The sequence below is a fragment of the Numida meleagris genome, chromosome 18 (genome assembly GCF_002078875.1).
Source record: "Numida meleagris isolate 19003 breed g44 Domestic line chromosome 18, NumMel1.0, whole genome shotgun sequence".
In the NCBI taxonomy this organism is placed as follows: Eukaryota; Metazoa; Chordata; class Aves; order Galliformes; family Numididae; genus Numida; species Numida meleagris.
In genome coordinates this window covers 3,059,280-3,081,584 of record NC_034426.1, presented here as the reverse complement: position 1 = coordinate 3,081,584, position 22,305 = coordinate 3,059,280, and the positions used below count along the sequence as shown (strand labels likewise).

The 22,305-nt window shown below is 42.4% G+C and overlaps 1 protein-coding gene across 3 annotated transcripts in view; it reads left to right on the top strand.

Annotated features, from left to right (window-relative positions):
* SPNS2 (sphingolipid transporter 2) overlaps positions 7-22,305 on the top strand; it is a 125,440-nt gene continuing 103,141 nt past the window's right edge. For all 3 annotated transcript variants that reach the window (XR_002444065.1, XR_002444064.1, XM_021416076.1), the window contains exon 1: positions 7-331. Coding sequence is in view for 1 of the 3 variants with exons in the window: in XM_021416076.1 (XP_021271751.1) it covers positions 37-331 (295 nt within the window). In the remaining 2 variants the exon portion in view is untranslated. The remainder of the gene's footprint in view (positions 332-22,305) is intronic.

The window sequence follows — 22,305 nt, the reverse complement described above, 5'->3', positions numbered from 1 at the left end:
TCGCCGCGCGCCGCGGTTGCCTCCCGCTAGCGGCCCATGATGTGCCTGGAAAGCGACGGCTCCTCCGGCAGCAGCCCGGGCTGCGGCGGGCGGCTCCGAGCCGGGGACGAAGAGGAGGAAGAGGACGGCGAGCGGGGCTGCTGCGGTCGGGGCGCTGAGGGAGAAGTGCAGACCCTGTCGGGCAGGATGAACCCGCCGGCGGTTGGCAAGCGCCCGGAGCGCCCGATCGCCCGCCACAAGGCACCCAGCCTCGGCCGGGCCCGGGTGGCGGCCGCCGGCATCCTCAGCGTGGGCAACGTGCTCAACTACCTGGACCGGTACACGGTGGCAGGTGAGGCCTCCGCTCCCCTCCGCCGCGCTGCGCCGCGAGGGGCGGTCCCGGGGCTCAGCCGGCGGCGCCGCGCGGGCCGGGGGCTGGCGGGGGCCGCGCCGCAGCGGTTCGCCGTGCCCGGGCGGGGGTGTGGAGCCGCTCTTGGTATTGTTCTCTAGTTGGTGCGAATTTTAGCGCAAACCCAAAGAGGAGCCCTTTGTCTGTCCGGGCTGGGCGGTGGGGTGGACGTGCGGGGCGGTGTTGTCGGGCGGCAGCGGCGCTGACGGGCGCTCCGCGCGGGGACGCGGTATCGATCCTCGGTGCGAGCGCTGCGGGTGACAGGTGCAGCTGCCGCCGGGTCAGCGCCATCCGCCGTCCTACGGGGAACGGCGTGCGCGGAAAAGCGCGCTGCAGCTCCGCTTTGTTTGCGCGGGGAGCCCGGCTGCCCTTCAGCCCTCCGCCAAGGAGGTCCCTGCCCTGCGGAACGGGCTGCGGGGCGCTTCGCGCTGCGTCTCCTTCCTTCGGCCGGACGCACGCGGTGTGCCGCAGGGCGCCGCGGAGCAAGGCTGAGACAAACCTGCGTTAGGATGCTCGCTGTGCCGGCCCCCGGAGGGGACTCCCCGTTCATTCTTAGCAGCGGGCAGGAAAATGATTGCCGAAGTTCTGCTAATGAGAGACGAAGGAGGCTTGGTGCTGTTCAACTGTCTCGTGTAATTAAAAAATAATGCATATAATAATGCAAATAGTGTTTGGCAATACTGATAATTTTATCTCCAGAGCTTTTAAAAAGGGCTTTGCGCATGTATGAATGTTGCTCTGTGCATATGCACGTTCTAATCGCTAGGACTCGATGCGGTGTTAAACAAATTAGTGTATTTGTTTATGCTGCATTAAAATAATGTATGTTTGTAGGGCAGTAATAGTGTGTAAGGGATGCATCTAGTCATTGTTGTTACAATACGTTGGCCAGGATGGTTGGGCTTTGTTTGGGGTAGGGAGGTGGAAAGGGCGAGAATGAAAATATAGCTGCCTGCTCTTGTGGCTTTTTATTACGGTTTTTAGGCAGGGCTCGATCCTTCAGGAAATGCAAAGGCCCAGTTGGGAGGTACCAAGTACTGGCTCCGTGTGATGCAGGTGGAAGCCTGAAGATGCAACATTGCTCTGTTATTACTGATGGAAACTGTAGTTTGCTCTTTCACCCTCGAATAGGAGTCCCTTTAGCACGGAGATTGACCACAAAGCACCATTTTCCTTTAACTTGTGGAAAGTTTTCCTCTTCTGGAAGCTATTCCTTCTCACACACATAGGTGAACACAACAATGATTTTAAAAATGCATAAATAAGCCATTTGCTATAGTACTTCCAGCAACAGCTTTCTCATCTCGCTTTTTTTTTTGTCCTCACTGCATGGGATGAGTTAGCAGGGGACGGGAGAAGCATCTTGATTTGTGGGAAGGCTGGAAAGCGGCTGACCAAACGGAGGATAAAACCACCTGCCTGCTGTGATGCGGCATCGCCAGTGCTACGATTGCCGGTACTTTCAGCACAAGCTCTGGCTGTGCGCTGCCCATCACCTGCCCTGGGGAAGTTGCTGGCTAGCTTTCAACTTGATAGCAAAGGTTTAAGTTCTCAAGCATCAGACTTTGCTTTAGGGGCAGAATCATTTTGCATCGTCTTTTTGTCTTGTGCTGGCTGATGTTTATTTCCCAAACTGATGTTTTATGAAGTGCTGATCTGAAACAAGGAATAATTTAAATCCAAGCTAATAGAAGAATTGTGGTAATACGAGTTACGTATTTTTTGTACTCAAAACCGACTTTGTTTTAAAGTCCTCTTTAAAAGCCATCTTTGCTATTATTTTTGAGTCTCAGTGCATACTGCATGCTTGTGTGATGTGCCCTCGCATATGAATCAGGCCAGCACTTTGAATATTCAGTTTGTGTCTCAAGACAGGTAATAATTAGTGAATGCAGCTCTTCTGACCTTCAAAGTACTTTGCAAATATGAATTGTTGCAGCAACATAATAAGGCAGTTTAACACTAGCTTCATTATACCAGGGGAAGTAGCATGAGAAGTTATGATTTAACGAAGGCCAGTGAGCTGCTGTGAGAAGTGGTGCTAACTCCTGGTTCTGGCTCTGTCTGAGGGAAGTGTTCGTGGAGCAGTGGTACCGATGGACACTGCTTCCTCAGATCTATGGTTGATCCCTGGCACGGGTTGTCTGAGGCCATTAGGTGTTGACCTTTGTCACTAACCTTTCTCTTGCTGTCCTATGAATCTCACCCCTATGTGACTTTTTCTTTCTTTCTTTTTTTATATGGATGGAAGTGTTCAGAGTTTTTGGAACTTCTTCCTGCTGTCAAATTTAGCCAAATGCAGGAGTCAATGGACTCCAAAGCGACTGGCAGGCAGCTGGCAAGCAGACATTAAAAAAATAAAAAACCAGAGAACCTGGTTGTATGGGCATGATGCTACAAGTACACTTTCTGACTTATTTTAAGAATTCATTTCCAGCTATTTTGGTCATCCTGATCACAGATGCACATTTTTAAAGCAAATTTATATTTAGTCAATAGGAACGAGGTGATATATGGAGTAATTTGTTGCAAATGTAGTTTTCAGAGAATCTTCCTCTGTTTTCTAACTGAAAGACACAAGTTAGGTTGTATGCATCCAGTCAATGCAGGGAGATCTTATATAACAGAAAGCATTCTCCAGGCTGATCTCTCCTGTGTGAGTGTTTCTTCCTGCTCACCTTTCAGCAATGAGGAGCAGAAGTGGTGTTTTTGTGTTTACACTCTTACTTCTGAATACAAAGAGATGCCATTTAATGAATTTTGGGGGGTAATCTTTTTTCAAGTGTGACAAAGAAGTAGGCACCTGTTTCCCTAGTTTTGATTTCAAGGACTTCCCATTATAGATGAAACAATTTTAGGATGAGGTGTGCTTTTTAGTATCTGGGACGTTCTATGACAGAACTGGAGTGCAGTTTGAGATATGGGACATACTCAGCTTCACGCCTGACACTAAGGCACAGCTCTTCTGGGAATACCTGATGAAACTGGGCCTCTGCTGGGCACTGGCTGTTTCTTATGGTTTAAGGTTAAGTTTCTTCTGCTACTTTCAAAATAAAAAGCCTGAGCAATAATAGGGGATCTTTCAGCAATGCCTTGATGTTTGCATGGAAGCGAAAATTCCCAATGTGCATGGGGAATGTTAAAGTATAATGATATTTGGGAGCAGCTCTCCCAGACAAAAAGTGGGAGTGCCTCTACTGTGTCTCTTATGAAGAAAAGATTGAAAACTCTGTGCTGAACATTACTGACTTGAAGGGAAATATTCCTCTGCAATTTTCTTAATAGGTCTTTGATCATACTGAAAATGGTTGCCTGTGGAAAGAGTATTCTTTCAAGAGCTGTGATATTTTGCTGCTATTAGAAAACAAAGAACAAGGAAAAGGGAAGATTAGCAGTAATGAAATCACTGTAGATCGCCTGTGACACTACAGCATCTAGTGATGCTGGGACCTATCCTCTTCCTTAATGAAGTTTAGGGAAAAGTCATCTTACCTTCAGAAGCTTGGAATGTGGTTTCACAATTATGCTATGAGTGACCTTTTACCATGCCTGCTGTTGATGGTGAAAATAGTCTTGCTTCATTAGAGTGTCATCCCCACCTTCTCATTCAGATGTTACTTCCTGGCATTTCTGTAATGCCTTTAATTTAAAGGTAATGATTTAATTAAGTTGGAGAACTACCTGGCAAAGAAAATGAGTCTTAGTATCCCACTACAGAAGGGGAAACAGAGTTGCAGAGTGTCTGCGATTTGCCCATGGTAATGCAGTTAGTGGTTGCTATTAGTCCATCCTTGAGATTCTCTTTCCCTGTGACGCAGTAAGCCGTAGGCTTTGGTCTGGAGTTTTTGTCTTGTAAATGTCTGTAACTTGCTAATAACCATATTTGTGTTAATTAGCTTCTCATTACAACACATAGTTGCAAATACCATTCTTTGAAGATACATGCATGCAAATGATTACTGAAAGTGGAAAGTCAAGTTTAAAGCTATGAGGTACCAGCTGTAACTGAAGGGTTAGGAAGGGTTCAAAACGAACTCCAAATGCCAAGATATTCAAGAGTTTATAAGTCAAAACTGCTTTCTGTTACTTGGGAGTTCACATTTACAATAGCAATGTATTAACTAAATATGTGAAATCTTAGTCTGCGTGAAGATCATTCAGTATCAAAGATCTCATTTATGTAGTGGGATAAAGGGAGCTCCCGACTGTAAAAAGACTGTTCCGTGCTTTTAGTTTCAGGGAGGAAACCATTAAGTGGCACTGCAAGCTCTCTGCTTTTCCTTCTTGTTGAGATGATCTCAGTCTTGCTATTACCTAGGATTCAGCTGTGGAAGTAGAGCAATGCTGGAAAATGTTAGGAAAGATCATTGACTGAACTTGCTTGAGCCAGCAGTGTTAGTAGCTCACAGATGTGGGAATCTAGGGAAAGATAGCAATACTTTGCTTGGGCAATAGCTACCTGTTACTGGCTCAAAATTCAAGAAGCGCTGCCCTGTGAGCAAAAGCTAGAAGGGCTGATAGCCACGCACCTCAGAAAAAAGCAATAGAAATCACACAATGGCAAAGGCTGGGTAGTAGCATCTGGTTCTCTACTGTTATGTTTTCCCTGCGCGATGGGCTTTGCTGCATAGTCAGCTACTTCCTGTTTGCTGGTTCTTAGGCGAGTTGGCAGGATTTTTTCCTGAGTATTTTGCATTTCAAGTGAAGTCTTATTATGTTTAATCATAGTATTTTTCTTCCTTGTGATGTAGATTTGCCAGATAGTTGCTATCTTTGTTATTATGTGCAGATTTTCCTGTTTGACTTTGATTTATTTTATCCCTAAAGCATCCAAGTAATCGCAGTCAGTGAATATGGCCTTTATTACGTGGAGTTAAGGCCCTCATAAATATTCAGTGCATTCTTAAGAAAGTGATGATCTTATTAGTCCCTTGATCTCTGAGACTGTCAATATTAGAAGCTGTGCAGAAAAGCTTACCTGGGCAAAGGTATGGGAATTCTGTAATCATTCCTTCAGAACTTTTCAAGTACCATGTCAAGCATTAAATTCCGCCAGTCACCTTGTTTTTAGTTGTCTGTCTTTATTGTATGTTAACTCTTTATTGCTTCTACTAGACTGTACATGAGAAGTAACTATGCTGTACACTAGGTAGCATGGTGGAGTATTAAGTTCAGTAGCTGCTACTAAAATACAGTGCCTTTGCCCTAATATGAAAATCCAGAGTGCTTGCCTTATATCTTTAGAGTCGGTGCTGTCATAGTGCTGGGGAACTTGTCACAAAAGTGATGTGATACTGCTGCCTAAATCAAAGCTTGTAGAAATATATAAACTCTACAAAGTTTGTAGAAAACTTTTGCTGAGTTACTTATTTTTATTTTTTAAATGATCATTGTTTTGTGTACTAATGATAGACAAGACCCTCACAGTGCAGTACTTACAGTCTGCATTCATCGATGTGTTGGGCTTACATGGCAAGGTGTGGGTAGCAGAGGGACTGCAGGGCTGGACTCTGTGCGCAGAGCCTGGCAGCTGCCCCATGTCAGATCAGAGCCAGCCCCAAAATGTACCCACCACCATCCAGAGCTGAGCCATGAGTGATGCTGGTTGTGTCTTTGGGAGAACAAATTGCAGAAAGGGAAAACTGCTGCTAGCAGAGAGGAGTGAGAAAATGTGAGAGAAACAACCTTCACATACCAATGTGAATGAAGAAAGAGGGCTGGAGCAGATCCAGGCACTGGAGCAGAAATTCCCCTACAGCCAGTAGAGAGAATCCTGCGGTGGAGCTGCTGCCCATGGGTCTCTGTGCTGGAGCAGTGGGTTCCTGAAGGATGGGCCCTGTGATACAGATGTGTATTGGAGTAGTTCTTGGAGAGCTACAGCCTGTGGGAACCCCTCGTAGGATTCACTTGGGAAGGACAGCAACCTCTGGAGGAACCCCATGGGGAGCAGGAGCAGAGAGACAGTGAGGGAGCAGCAGACATGAAGCTTTATGGACTAACCCTGTTCCCCTGCAGTGCTTGGGGGTAGGAGGTGGAAGAGGGTGACTGAGGGGAAAGTGTCTAGTTTGCTTTTAGATCTCACTGCTCTAGTCTGTTATTAGCAGGAAGCAAATTATATTAATCTCAGTACCCTGAGTCTGTTTTGCCCATGATAGTAATTAGTGAGTGATCCTTATCTTCTTATCTCAACCTGTAAGCTTTGTTTTTGTCCTATTTCCTCCCCAGAAAGAGCGGTATGGTGGAGTTTATCTAGCCAATGGTGTGAAAGCATCACAAGTAAGAGATATCAGAGAGCTATAATGTCAGAGAGGTAGAAGGCTGAGGGAGGTGAGACACAGTTTTGAGTGAGTGTAATAAAAGGATAAAGACTATCTGGCATGATATGTTTTTGTAGGCAGTGCAGACAAAGACTGAGAGATTTGAGAGGAAGGCAATGGTATAATTCAGTAAGTTGTTACATCTACCCAACATGACGAGTATCACAAGAGAGCATGAAAGCATCCATTGGAAATGGAGGATGACATCTTGCTCTCTGGTCAAGAGAATTCTCTGGAAATTGACACTGTGGAGGTACAGGGGTGAGTTCAAAATCAGCTCTACGAAGAACCTCAGGGCTCATGGAAGTTACTGGGAATTGAGCAGCAAGGTTTTGGGCTCGGGCCTCACAGAGTTAAAGTGAGGTGAATGAGTCCTGCTCTTTTTAAGGAAGGTTTGGTTGTAGAATGTGGCATGGGCCTTTCTGGCAAATTGTATTCTTGGTGAGCTCATCCAAAAGTCAAGAAGCAAATCTGAGAGAGGTATAGGCAAAATCAAATCAAAAGCTCAACCACAAAATACAATCAAACCACTAGTTCTCTGTAACTACTGGAAACCTTGCTTGAAGTCTGCTACTCTTAAAATAGTTTACTATGCTGTTCATAGTTTGCCGTGTTGTTTGTAGGCTGAACAAGTGCTGCATTTGGAATTGGCACACACAGTAGAAATCTCACACTTGTATTTTTTTCTTCCTAATGCATCTGCTTTCATTGTCGTTTTGTGTGTGTTTGTCTTGTGTAATCCAGCTATTTCTGTAGGATTGCACAGAGAGGAAGTGAAAGGAGGGAAAACTATTTTCTGTGCTTCTGCTTTTTTGGTAGTATAATTGGGAAAGCGAGAAGGTAATGGATCCTGGATCAGATGTGGAATCCTTTGTTTCTGAGATCATCACTTCAGCCCTATTCCTGTTCAGGAGTGGCTGCAGGTTTCTTCCAGAGGGCAGTTGGAGCTATCAGGGCTCTGTGGTGGTCTCTCTCCACTCTTCCTAATACTGTGTCTTTCATGAAAGCCCCACACAAGTCATGGCTGGGAACCACCAGGTTGTCTCTCAGAATTCAAAGATGCATGGTAAGCCACTGAGTTCTTCTGGCAGGCTGATCCTTCTAGGCATCAGTGAAACAAGTTGGAAGGGTAATGTTTTTGAGGGAATGCAGTGGGTCACCCCTTCTCAGAACTACTGATCTTTTATCACAACCAAAAATCATGGAGCAATTTCTCCTGAAGAGAAGGGAGAAAGACGGAGGGGAAAAATCTCAGCTTTGTCTTGTCAGCCTTAGGTTCAGCGGTATGAATATGCCAGCCCTGTGCCCTTATGCTTTTATAAATATATAACTTCTCTATGCTTCTGTGGCCAGTGAGTACACTGGCTGAACAGCACAAGGAAAAAAGATCAGGGTTATGTAGAGAAAAGCTGCAGTAGCAGCTTGGAGCTTGGCTGGCAGAAACAGAGAACCACATGGTGGAATGAAAATCCTTTCAGCCTTGGCATGTGATGGTGTTTTTTTTTTTATTTTAAGGCTGCGTTGAACCCAAACTGCTTCTAATCCATTTTATTCCTTGTTCAGGCTTCTGCCAATAATTAAGTAAATAACAGAACACTGATAATTATTCATTTCATAGCTTTAAATTTTCTTTTTCTATCAGAAACACTTTATTGCTGTCTTAAAATGAGAGCTCTGTGTTCTTGGCAACATGGAAAACAACAATAGTGGGTGAGCTGACAGTTGGTACGGCTTGTGTCTGTGTGAAGCCTCAGGGCTTGAATGGAACGTACCTGAAGGGTTACTTTGATTCACATGCCTGTCCATGATCTGCTGTCTGCGTTCTCTGCATATTCTCTCTTCAGATAAGTGATCCTTTGGGAGAGCGTACCTACAAAGCAGTACAGATCCAGAAAGGGAGGGGTCATGCCCTGTTGCTGGCTTGCAATTTTGACTTTCCTTCTGCCTCGTCGCCTCTTTATTTCATGATCTCTACCTATATTATAGTGATGACCTTGGATATTTTGCATTTGTGGTGGTATATAAAGTTGTTTCTGCACAGTTTTGCTACCACGTGCAGTTTGGGAAGTTTATGGACAGCTGTGCTCCTTCTGTGTACCTCTTCAGTGTTACATCTTTCACTTGAAAATGAAATTTTTTTATTTGAAAATGTGAGACTATAACAGGATATTGGTGTTTGGTTTTTTGTGTGTGTTTGCTTTTCATGATGCTAGATTCTCATTTTTATATTGTCATTATTGTTGCCTTGTCCTCTCCAGCAGGTTTGAGCTTGCAAACTGTATCCCAGCAGGAGCTAAATAAATTGGTGTGATAACAGTTACATTAATGTCCAGGCTTCAGTAATTGAGCGGGTGTGTGAAATGTTGGTTATGGGACACTGAATCAGGGCTGCTTATGCTGTTTGGAGTGGGGACAAATTTTGTGCAGTTCCAAGCATATTGCTGGAGCTAAATAATAATGAATGTAGAATTGCAACACTATTAATAAATGCCAGCTGAGTAAGTTAGGAAACAAACTACGCAATAAGGAAAAATGGTTTCTTCATTTTTTTCCTGACGCATTAAGGTGGTTCCTGAAGAGTGGTCATTGCATGTGTTGGTGTGTTAAGCTGTTAGAACTCAAATACTGCTGTAGCTATACAATTATCAATGGATTTAAAGTAGTCTTGTTATTCCATCTAGCAGCCAGAAATGCTGACTAACTTTCAGGATATAAATCTTTTATACATTTAGGAAAGAAAATACCCAAGGGCTACTGGTGATTGACAGCTGCAGTGCTCTGATTAGAACTGACGGTTCCTGATCAGCTCCATCTCAGCTGTGTTATTCGCTGATGGGAAAGAGTAGGACAAAAAGCAAAGTATTGTGACAGTATTGGGAGATGAGTTTTTTTGTTTGTTTTTTGCCTTTGCAATTTGAAGGGAATTTGCAATTCAGAACTATCACACATGGCAGCCAAGGAAGGGCATTTGGAAGCAGAAACCTTGACCTCTGTGTGACTGTTGTCCTATAACAGAATGTGGAGAATGCTAAGGTGCCAGTTTCCAGCTGTTGATTTTAGCTGTCCTGTGAGTTAGTAGATTGAACTCTGATAATTAATCTGTTTGTAAATTTAATGAGTCACACTTTTGTCTGACAAAACCAATACTTTTCAGCACTTCAGTTTTCATGGTAGATTAAAACAAATGCATACTTTTTCTTTTTGCCTGCATGAGTTTAGCTGCAGTGAAGGAAGCTGGTAAGAAGAATTTATCAGCAGCACCATTTTTGCACATTTTTTATCAATGCCATTTACATCATATAGGAGGTTACAATCTGCAGCTTCCAGTTGAACGCATTTATTCCAGTTTCCTTTGCTAGTGTTGAGTCGTAAAGGAAGGGCACCTAAAAATATAGGTATTATAATCATGCAGAAGTTTCTATTTTAAAAATGTAGTTTGGTAGTTCTAAAATATACCTACTCTTTTATAATTGCATGCTTCAGATATTAATACGTGTAATTTTGGAAGTGCAATTTAGACTCCAGTAGGTAGCAACATGACAATTTTAAGGTAGGTTTAAAAAAAACAAAAAAACAATCCCTTGACAATCTTGATAAAAGCAACTTTCTTCCTTCTTCTTTAGTGATCTTTTAGTGATCTTCCTAGGCTTTGTGTGGAGAACCAGATCCTAGATGGTGGTGAAGGTTTTTTGTTTGTTCTTTTGAGTCAGGGCTCTAGCAGAAACTGAAATGATCTCTCTCTCCAAGGGCTAGAATGAAGCAAGAGCACGCTTGAGGTACTTTGAATTGGCCAGTTGCAGTTTTAAGCAAGTTTTGTGGCAGCTTTTAAATAGCCAGGCAGTAAAAGAGCTGGTAACAAGCTGTGGGAGAGTAGGGCCTGCAAGTGCTATGGACAAACTGTCTCAGTCCATGTATGTGCTGATGTGTTCACAGGCAGAGTTCAGACTCTCCCGCTCTGCGACATTTCTCTGAAAACATTAGCTTCCCTTTAAATGTGGGATACTATCTTTCCAGTTAAAATTGCTCTGTGGCATGTGGTTTGCTGAGGGGAGAGCAAGTAACTTTTTGTCTACTGAGTGATCATGCCATGTCAGCTATATGACCCCCCTGTAATTTTGCTGTGGACCACTGTTCAGAGCCCCTGCTGCTGAACGTGCAGCTAGATGAGCCCTTTCTGTTCAGCATGGGTGCTTAGAGGGTCCTCACTCTTCCTTTTTCTTGCCTCCTTTCCATCCCCAGAACATCGCTTGTGTGTAATCAAATTAAACAGTGGCACTAGCCCCAGCAGAGAAGAGCTTCTCTGTTAGAAAGCTGTCCCTTCAGAATTTGCACACATTTCATCATTTGCACCTGCCACTACTGGCTACTGATCTGACTTTGTGTGCCAGCAGTCTGTACTGAGAAGTGTTCCCTGTTTCTTCTATCTCAATTAAAGACACTGATTTACTTGATATTCTCCTAAAGCTTGATTTTGTACATAAACGCTCTGCATTGTATTTTTACAGGGTCCGATTGAAGAGTGCTTTCAACACGTTCAGAACACTAGAAAGGGTGCTGTTATGAGGTCTCTGTTAAATATTTAAAGAAAGGCAACAGACCAAGTCACCACCAACCAGTGTCAAACTATGCAAGAATGCTGTGTGATTTGAGGTAGTTGCAGTCACTTGCATAACACTGCAGGCTTGTAAGCTGGTAAAGCTGCGTTGCTGTCTCTATCTCGTGGGCAACGAACGTGCTTCTGCTGGGGCATCACGCTGCTGCCTCTGCCCATGCAGGACCCTGTGTGCCAGACAAAACCTGCCTTAGCAGCTGCACTTTCAGCAGAAGTGAGGGGCAGCAGCACACAGGTGTGAAGAGACCATTGGGCTGTGAGACCTGCTAGGTCCGCTTGCTCCACGCAGTCCTTACTGGGACTTCCACCATGGTCCTTAGAGTCAAATGGGGAAATGCTTTTTCAGTGTAGAAGTTTGAAACTATTGCCTCTATCAGTACCTACAGATATTTCCTTATGTCATGAAGCCATCATATTTGAATATCTTTCTTTTTGAAGTATTCACTTGCTTCCATCCAGAGTTATTGTCTCTACACAGATTTTGTGTATATTCTATCAATGAAAATCATCAACTCAGTGCTGTGTGGCAGAACTTTCTGAGACTTGCTCAGCAAACTGTGCCGCTTGATTTGTTGCTTCAGCCTCCACGCTGCATAATTTTGATGTGTTATTTTCATTTGAATGGAGGATGTTGCGCATCTCTCCGGTGAGCGTTACAGAGGTACGTGTGTTTGTGGAAGGGAAAACCTTTGTGTCAGAGTTGGAGAGTATTGGTGGAACTGAAGGGAGTGCAAGCTGCCTTCTTGTTTCTCCTATTGCGCTGTTAAAAACATTAATCTGTTTAGCTGCTAAGTATCTCCTGCTGGTGATTCCTAAGTGTAGTTGCTTATGTACAAGCAAGCTCAGACAATGGAAAATATATGAAATATGAAGCTTTTCTTTGTGCTCTGGTGGGAACATTCATCTCACTTCAGTGAGGAATGTTCACCTCACATTTCCGAACATTGTGTTCAGCAGATGAGCTGTTTCCTTCTTCCTTCAGGTTTGGTTTTTTCTTTGGAGAAAGGGGCTGAGAGGCAGTGCTTAGGTGGGCTGTTAGAGTAATTAACAAAAGGAGTAGGCATGGCTTTAAAGATGCTGTTGCTGGGTGGAGGATGGGAGGATTGGCAAGGTTTTTGTTTTGTTTTTACACAGCGCAGATTTACGTGCATGTAGATGAAGTGAAAGTCATTGGGAAAGAGTTCCCTTCTGACTCAGTGTCCACAGATGGAGAGAAGACCCAATAATGTGAGGAAACAAAAATAAAAATAAAAGAAAAATCCCACAGCTGACATCTATCCCTCAAGGTGGCACGTTTGCAAAAAATTACAGGAACTGTCGTGTTGCTGCTGAGTTTTGTCTTTGCTGTCACTGTATTTAAATTGCTGAGAGGAACCTCCCTGCACATGCACAAGCATAATTTCACATAACCTAAGGTAATGAGAGTAAATTAGAGGAAAACTTGTTTTCTAAACAAGCCTAATCTCACAGAAACTTTAACAAGACAGACAATGAACATTTTTTTTAACTAAAAAAAAAAAAAAGACACCCTTAAAAACAGAAATGAGGTTAAAAGGAGACTGTATCTAATTTTGTTAGCATTGTGGTCCTAATTCGTCGCTTCTGGTGACTTGAATTCCTCACAAATTGCTGGTTCTCCTGCAGATCTGTAATTCCCAAATGCTGTAATTTTGCCCTTAGAAATGTTGGCCACTGGCAGCTCTCTCTGAGTTGGAATTTTTGAATATTTTAAACTTCTCAGCATAGATTTTTTTCTGTTTAATGTAGGTGGAGACCTTTGCCTCCTGGGGAAGATCAACGCTCTTTGCTGTTGTAGGAAGCCCTGAGAAGGCAGCAGTGAAAAGCAGGGTGCTGTGGTGTAGGAGGTGCCTCCTGTCTGTCTGCAGAAGGCAACTGCCTGTTGTCTGTAGGGAGAAGTCTGTTTTTAGACAGCAAGGTGGCCATCCAGCAGAAGAACATGCCAAAGAATAGCCGTCCTATTTTAGGACATTTCAAAATGCTACTGCAGGAAAATTCAGAAGTGCTGAATCTCCCAAATGCTCTACTCTTCAATTGCTATCAGCTAGTGGAAGAATCCTGTTTTGCTGTAAGTCTTTGACTGTTTTGAAAGCACTAGCAACATGCTCCGAGTTTCAGCTAGCACCCAATCCTTTATTTTAGGCCATAGGTTTAATTGTTATGTCATAAACTGAAAGTATTTACTGTAATGGCTGAAAACCTGAAATGCTGAGGTGAAAGGAAAGATGGATCTGAGTTGCACTTTCATCAATTTTCATCTTTTTTTTTTTTAAGAGCTCTGAGAAATGAAACCTTAATGTTTTGTTGTTAGTTTTTACATCAGCCTCTGGACCGCCCCTCAGTAAAACGTTATTACTGTTGTTGCACTGATTGATAGCCTTAATATGGATGTCTTGGGTAAGAGGATGTGACAAGTGATTGCCATCAACCAAACCAGGTCTTCAAGACCTTGTGATGTAACATCTCTCTTGAATTACAAGGATACTTGAAGTTCTAGGTATTTTGACTTTACCTTGATATTTCTGCCCAGCTCTAAATTGGAGTTACAGTAAAGTAGCTCTGGAGCTTCTTAAACCTGAAGTGTGTAGGGAATGCTTTTTGGTTACATGCCAATTATGTATTATTTCAATTTACATTCAGAATGGAAAATCTGTGCGGAAGAGTAATGATGGCTGCTGGGAAGGCTGCTTTCTCTGCACAGGACGTGGCTCATGCACCAGTCCTTTCACTTACGCCTTTACTTACGTGTATTAGGCATCTCCTTACTGTCAGCAGCCATCAGCAGTTAAGGCTGACCATCGTTAGCTGAGCTTCAGCACAAATTAATATGGTTCTAGATTGTTTAATATGTAGCAGTAGTCTGAGCTTAAGTGGTTTGCAGGATGCTTATGCAGTGCGGTAGCTGTAACAGTACTGCAGTGCACTTCTGTGCAGTCTGTGGTACAGCAAGAAAGCAAAACCGCATTCTACAATTTTATGAAAGAAAAGTGTGTAATTTAAGCAAAGCTCTTTACTTGATAGTCTGCAAGCATTTATTTTTCAAACATGCTATGAAATGTTGGTAGTGGGTATGCGTAAACATGTTTGATTGTGAAGGAGGAATGTTTGTTTTGGGTTGAAAAAATTTAAAAAGGGAATTATATGAATATCTTCATCAAAGTTGAGTAATGGGGAGACAGTTTGTTAGGAAAATAGCTGGACTGAAGTCTGTTTGTGTTTGTGCGAATATAGGGTGGTTCAGACTCCTATCTTCCTACATAAGAAAAATGATCAATGGAAGAAATGGAAGAAGGAACAGAGCTCAGGCTGGACTTGAGGCACTGCCATGAAGTATTGCTGTTGACATGACAGTGGATACCCAAGGTCCACCGAATGGATCCTACTGCAGAAGTCATTGTGCTCTTTAACCATGCCGTACCCCTGTAAGTGGTGCAGGACTAAAAACAGAGAGTAGGGAGCAGGCTCAGCCTGGGGACTTCAGCAGGAACATGTGGAAAACGCAGGCTGCTGCTCTCCTGCAAACCTGCAGCATGCTTTTAATTAACCGGGCGCAGCCTCGCCGATCTACTTGTCCACCCAGTGAAACAAGACTGTCTAGTGTACAACAGCTCTTCACAAACAATAATCTATACAGTGGTTCTATAGGTTAGTTAATTAGTATTAATATCTTAGTATTGTTGATGATATTATCAAGCTCTGCCTTGTTTGGAAACCGAGTAACTGGAATAGGTGGATTCAGAAATAGCTACTTGGGGAACAAAGATATCTTCTTGTCTACCTGCTCTGGTTGATTTCAAGCTGCCAGGGAAACACTGATGCTCCCCTAGCTGCCTCTCATTTGGCAAGCATGGTGTTACTGCAAATGAATATGCAGTTAATTTGTGAATGAGTTGGCTTGTGTAACTGATTTTTTCACACCTCTTCTTTGCAGCTGATTTTAGTGTGTGTTAAAAACATGAACGTTTCATTGCATTATGCAGAGAGAGAGTATGCAAGAGTGAGACAGCAAATGTGCGTGCAAATGAGCAAAGGAGGGGAAAGGCTTTTAACTAAAACTATGATGATGGGTTGCATTTAAATACCTGTACTTTGACAGAAATGATGACCTAATTCAGAGTGTATCAATTAGGATTAAGGGCTTAGAGGGGAAACTGATGCAAGTGGAAATGTTCTAGGTGGCTCTGAGATTGGTCTCTAGCTTGCTGGAGTGATGGAGATGAGTATTTCTACTTGCCTCTGTTGAAATAAAAGGTGCTTGATTATTTCTGAAGGCTTTCTTTGAGTAGTAGTGTTGTTAATTTCTTCTTATAAGGTATACTAGCTACTATTGTCTGCCGAGAGAAGAAAGCAAAATCAAACTAAGCATGCTGCTGCTGCTGCTTTCCCTTTCAGATGCTTTTGCTCCCCCTCTAATAGTGGCCGTAGCCGCGGTAATGGGTGCTCTGGCAGGTGGCTGAGAGCAGCAGGTAGGCATGGGCAGGGCAGATAGCTGGGAGTAACACAGGGCTGGGACACTGCCCTGATCAAATAAGAAAGATAAAGCAATTAAATTTTTGTGAGAGGGGAAAAAATAGATGACTTGTCCTTCAACAGGACTGGTAGCCATAGTATTATTTCAGTAGCAAAGCAAAAAAAAAAAACAACAGATTTTTCTTTTGTCTTTACCAGGACAGGGTTTGTTTCATATCAGTTATATGAAAACTAAGGGTATTTTATTGGTCAGAATACCTGTCAGAATGACAGAAACTGTCTTTGCTTTCATTCTCCTTTTTGATGTGTCTCTCTTAATATGTGGCCTTGTCTTATGTCTGTGTTAGCATTTTTTAATCAAATCATCATTTCATTTAAAAAAAATGGAGAGAGGCTCTGATGGAAACTATGAGAAACTTATAGCCTACAGACAGTAATCGCTGCAACTATGGCCACAATACTAAGTAGGCCTTTCAAGTTTACCATGAAATTTACCAAGAATATTTTGAGTGTGTTTGAAGCATATTCAGAGTTTGGAATCTGTTTTTCTCTAGAAGCATGAGATCTTGGAGAGTTCAGTCTTACAGACTTCAGCAACTGCCATAACAGCTGGTTTAAGGAGAGTGCTGAATGTCACTAGGGTGTACAAACTGCTGGGAGATAGCAATTCTTCAATCCTGCTTCTTCAAGGTAGGACTGATTCTGCAATGGCAGAGGGTGCTGTTGTCAGATGAGAAGCTAAAACAAGTCAAACATCTGCTGGTGACTCCAAAAGGGTTTGTTTTCTGCATAGCTTCTGTGCTCTTCGGTTAAGCTTCTGCATTTATTGCTGAAGTGGGGGAAGGCTTCTTGTGGCTCCATCTGCCTTTATTAACCTCTTCCTTCTGTCTTCCTTTCAAGGACATAATCTTTACCCTCAGTTGGCTCATTTCCCTAAAGCTTGATGTAAAACTACATGCTTAATAAAGCTCGTGCTTATATAATTTAGGAAATTAAGAAATCCCATGAGTTCTTGCAGTATGAGTATTCTTAGTTTTGAACTGTTTTGTTGACGTCGTTGCTCTACCACAGCAGAAATCTCACTCCAGCTGCGTATGTGTAGCGTGTAAATATCAACACCAGCATTTTTCTTCAAGCATTTCTTTGTGTTTGAATGGAGCACAAGAAAAGGCATCTGATCTGACAAGCAAACCTGATGATAGCTCAACAAAAACACTTTTTTGTTTGTTTGTCTTCGAAGCAATTTCTGCAGTTTTTCTCCACTTCTCTATTGCCCAATTTAGCTGAATGGAGATGTATTATGCCTCAAGCACGCAGCAGGATCCTTATGTCTATAGTTGTTTTATGCTGGCTTTTCTTCTTGCAGCATCCTACTATGGCTTGCCTGAGGTGAATATTCTTTTTTCCTATTTCCAGTAAATGGCCTTAATAAAAATATAAAACTGGGAGATTACTCAAAAAGGAATAAGGTGTAGGAATAGGATAGAGCATTTTGGCATTTGACAAATATCTGTCATTTCTAACACCTGTTGGCCATCTTCTCTTGTCTCTGAATTCTGCAGTCCTGCTCTATGCTGTTAGCACATCCAAAGAGGAGGACCAGAAGTTTGTCCCCACCTGCAAGGAGATGAAATAATGTCTTTCTCTAAAATTCCAAGTTGTTGAATGTCCTTGCAAGAGATTTCTCCCAGTCTCTAATGCACTTTCAGATGTCGTTCTCCTTAGTTTGTATTTTATCTGACCTGTGTAGTGAATAAATGAGTGGCTGTGATCTTTCTGGTTAATAGCAGTGATACACATCAGGAAGCTGCCCGTTTTCCTTGTGTTTACTGCATGCCTTAGTGCTGGAGCATGGCATGAAATCTATGATAGAGAGGTATTAAAAAGCAGCAGGTACCTGATAGGCACTTTTCCAACCATTTTTGTTCTCTGTCCAACTTTTCAAGAACAACCAGCTATATGACTGTCCCTCACAATTGCATCAATTTCTTTGAGGATCACCAGGTGTCTCGTAAGCATGCCTGGGGTATTTCAAGTTGGGTGTTTATAACACTTATTTCCTAGACAGATCGGTGTTCCAGACTGCTGTTGCCCTCAGTAACTTCTAGTTTTCTGTATATTTTTGATCCTTTCAAAAATTAGGTCTGTGGTTGGGTACTGCAGTAGGCCGATGAGGTACGAACAAGACTTTCAAGGTGATCTACTTAGGAGTTCTTCTTCCTTATTAATTACTATTGTTGCAATGAGCAGGTGGCTAATAAAGTGTGCGGGAGTTTTTCATAGTGCTAAGAAATGCATGGCTGCTAAAGAAAGACTCCTGGTTTGTTTTTTTCCCAAACCACTTGAATTTTGGTCCTTCCTCACTTCCATTTTTTCCTTCAGTGCTACACCAGGCAGAGCACAGCAAAGGTACGGTTTTCCAGCTGTGCACAAGTCTCTTTTAACTTGCTGTGAAGAGAAAGAGAAATTGGATAACTTAGATGGAATTCTTTTTTACTTTATTTCCTTCCTCTCATTGCTGCTGACATGAACATGTGAAAATTACCCCTAGCAAAAACACTTAAGGTGAGATATAATCTGCCAAGGGAATTTGGGCCTACAGCACCTGCTTAAAATAAGAATAAATCAGACAATTGGATGCCATATTCTCAGTGCAGCTTTGAAAGTCTCTGGCTGAAAGAATAATTACAAATAAGACTTAAACAATGCCATTTATTTATACAAGCTTCCTATGAGTCATGAATTGTAGCTTTCTAAACTAATGAAAAGATTAATTCTCTCGTTTTCATTTCCATTATCCCCAGTACCTTGTGGGGAATAGCTTACAGAGTAAATGACTCCTGGGACCCCATCTGAAAACCATTCCAGTGTGGAGGCTGGGGAGGAATGCTGCAGCTCCCTTGGTAAGGTGCATACCTCCTGGGCACACCTGGAATGCCTGTTCAGACCTGTACAGAGGTGTTTGGGTGGCATTCACGTCTGGCTGTTGGAATGACTTAAAAGCGTCCTCACTAGCTTTGGCATTTGCCTCTTTTTGAAAATAAAACTTCTTCAATGTATGGTAGCTGTGTTCTCTGGTCCTTGTGGATTCGCCTGCTATCCAGATGCACTAAAACATATTTGGGGGTGAACTCTATCTGTACTATGGTGTGTTCTATGCTTCTGTCAGACCAAACTTCTGTGGGGCTGGCATAAGCAGCAGCCAGCAGGTGCTCAAATGCCCAGCTTCCTTTCCAGCACTCTGTGTAGGTGCTTGGAAGCAGCATTATTCCAGCCAATATGTTGAGCAAAAGGAATAAAAGATTTTGGGCAAGGCATGCTTATGCAAGACCTTAAGTCTGCACCTGCAATATGTATACCCCACAGCAGAATGCTTGACAAGGAGTTTCTTTTATCTGGGAATCATTTTATCTGCTAGCACTGATCTTGGTGCTCAGAGTTTGCATTACTTCCTGAATCCTAATTAACTTTGCTGTGACCACACAGGCACGTTGCAACTCTCCTGAGTAACACTTAATAATCAGATGGCACTGAGCTTATTTGTTGCTTTGCCTCAGAGACAGGCACTGCTTATTTTGTATTTAATCCCCCTACTATTCTTTATTTTCTGCTCAACATCTAAATAAAGAATAAATGTTCAAAGTGTTTTACATATGTCCTAAAATAAATACCTTTAATACCAGGGTTCTGAAGTGCAGGACCAAAGAGCTTATTGTTCAGATGGAGGACTGGGTTGCCTTTTAATTTTGAACTGAATCTTTTCTTTTTCTTCTCTATTCAGTGAGGAAGCACACTCACAGGACCCCAGCAGGTTGGTTGCTCAGAGGGAGCTCTGCCTTTGTTCTGTATGGGTTTTGTGGCCAAGTGTTTTCTTCCTGACCCCATCTCTTCAGCAGCTTAGAGATGACTGTGCAAAAGTAGGGTGTGGGTAGGGAAGGAGAGATAAATACTACTTGCATTATTTCAGTGATTGTTGCTTGTGTGCAGCACCAGTGTCTGGCCTTGATTATCTCTAGAGATTTAACAGTTTTTCACTCCATCCGTGAAAACATCTAGAGATGAGGAATGAGAGCTGTGGATTGTCCATTGCAAAAGTGAGGTCTTGCTGGCCACCTAAGAAACCTTAGGGCATTAAGCATCACTGCAAGAAATTTGCAAGGTTTGATTTGATTTGATGTATTTTTTTTTTTTTCCACCTAAGTTGTGGGGTGTCTGACCCTATGAAACAACTGACAACATTTGCTAACGGAAGTGTGAGAGTTCTAAGTGATGCAGGATAAGGCATGCTCTCCTGTGTTTGTAGCTGCAATGGAGTAATACTGCTGAAGAGAAGATGCTATGGCTGGCTGCAGATTTATAATGCATATAGCTATTCTGACATTGGAGTATCACTGAAATAAAATGTTGCCTCAATGACCAAAATAAAGAACTTGAGTAATTCCATAATAAAGAACTTGAGCGATTCCAGTAAATGAAGATACGAATCGCAAAGAAAGCAGTTTCTTTTAAACTGAGTCACTCTCTAGGTTATTTTTCACTTCTCTCTTCCCTTAATATTTTAATCAGTTGGCTCATATCTGCCACATTTTAAGAAGGAAGGAGGACTTCTCCAAGGAACAATGCTGATAGAGGATTCTGGGGCAGGGAAATAAGAGGCCCTGTAACATGGTCTTAGCCTTTATTAGATGCCTAAGATTCCAAAAGGGCAAAAGATTTTGAACATCCACATCCTCTGAAAAAACTTGGAGAATGCTGCCTCAAGACACAAAAATGTAGGAAAAGAACAATAAAGAATTCTGCTTTTTGAAATTATTTTTTTTACTATAAACTTGCAAAGAACTGTCTCATGGGACATGACCAAACGATCATTTGAAAATGGGGTTGGCTTCTGTGAGTTATGAGCTGTGGTTGAGTTAAACTTCATCTTGTGATTAGCTGCCCTGAGGTACACCTGTCATTAAGGAATCAGTGTGCATTTCGTGAGCTTAACAAATTTCAGCCTTCTGCTGTTCATAGTTTAGGGGGGAAACCCAAGCTCCTTTTGGAGCTAGCTGTGTTACACTGTCTCCTGAAACACGTGGAGGCAATGTCCTTTTTTAAATTCTCCTGCTCTGCTAACTACCACAAATGGAGGTGTAGATGACTTGCTGGCAGCCATTTAAAAAAAAATCTGACTTTTTAGAAATGAAAGATTTGATACTAATTTAATACTATCCTTCTTTCTTTAAACATAAACTTTCTGCAAGGTGAAGGAAAGGATTTTTTATCTAATGTGTCCTGGAGAGAATGTACAATTATTAATTTTTTTCTGATTTCTGTACTCATCTATTTTTTTAAGAAATTAATTGCTGAATGCCCTGAGGGATAGTTCATGGGATTTGGTATCACTTGGAAACTTATGCAGTGAAGTTAGAACTGTATCTGTCACTGGATGATGTTGAATTGAATTTTGGCAGCATCTAATATTCAACTATTTCCTAGCATGCTGCAGGAAGAACTAGGCTTCACCTTTCTTGAGGAAGGAAATATGATCCAGTGCAGTGTTTACCCATGGGAAATGTTTCCGTTTTGTTGCTTCTGGGCTTTCCTTCGGTGTGGAAGTAACATTTGGACTCCTTGTTTAGCCTTGCAGCAGTTAAATCAGAGGCAGGCCTGTCCGCTTTGTTGTATCACAGGTGCCAGTGACTATGAAATCAGACTTCTGATCAAAGGCCTTTATGTCTGCAATATCAGAGGCTCAGCAGCCTTTATTAGTAGATTGTGGGTAGGTGATAGAGTTTGAATGTGGAAACTGTTTGGAATAGATGTGCTTTACCAGCATTGAAATAAAAGCTGTCCTAAATCAGAGAGACTCTCTCCTAATAACAGCAACAACAAAAATGTTTCTGTTTTTTATTTGGGATGCACATGTTATAATTAATCTTGCTTCTCCTAATTTGCCTTTCATGTGGGGCTCTTCACAAGAGCTTAGATACTGCAGGGCTTGGTTATTATGACACACATGATTATTGTTATTATCTTCATTTGACTAATGTGGACTCAAACTCTATAGGATCAAATGATTTACCCAAGGTTAAATAGTGATGTAGTGTCAGGATTGGGAACAGAGCTGTCCTGTCTCTTAAACCTGGGTTGAACTCAGGTTTTTCAAACCAGCTGTGTCACTAGGTGTGAGCGTCGTCGTCCTGCTGAGATAGCCCTTCTGGTGGAGGTCTGCTGGCAATGCAGCTAGGCAAAACCAAAATCATTGCTGTGGAAGGTGTTTTAGCTTCAGAAATTGCTGCAGCTCACACTGAATGAAAGACTCTAGGACAAGGCCTGTTTGTGCTGTGAGGATTTCCTGGTGTCAACGTCATCATGTGGCTACACAAGTGACCCATTTTAATTATAGAGATGCCTCATGCTTGTTCTAGATTTTAGCACACTCTGCTCTCATTTAACTGCACACTCATGCAGATATAAGGTTTTATATTCAGATTTTACAACTATATTGGCTATCA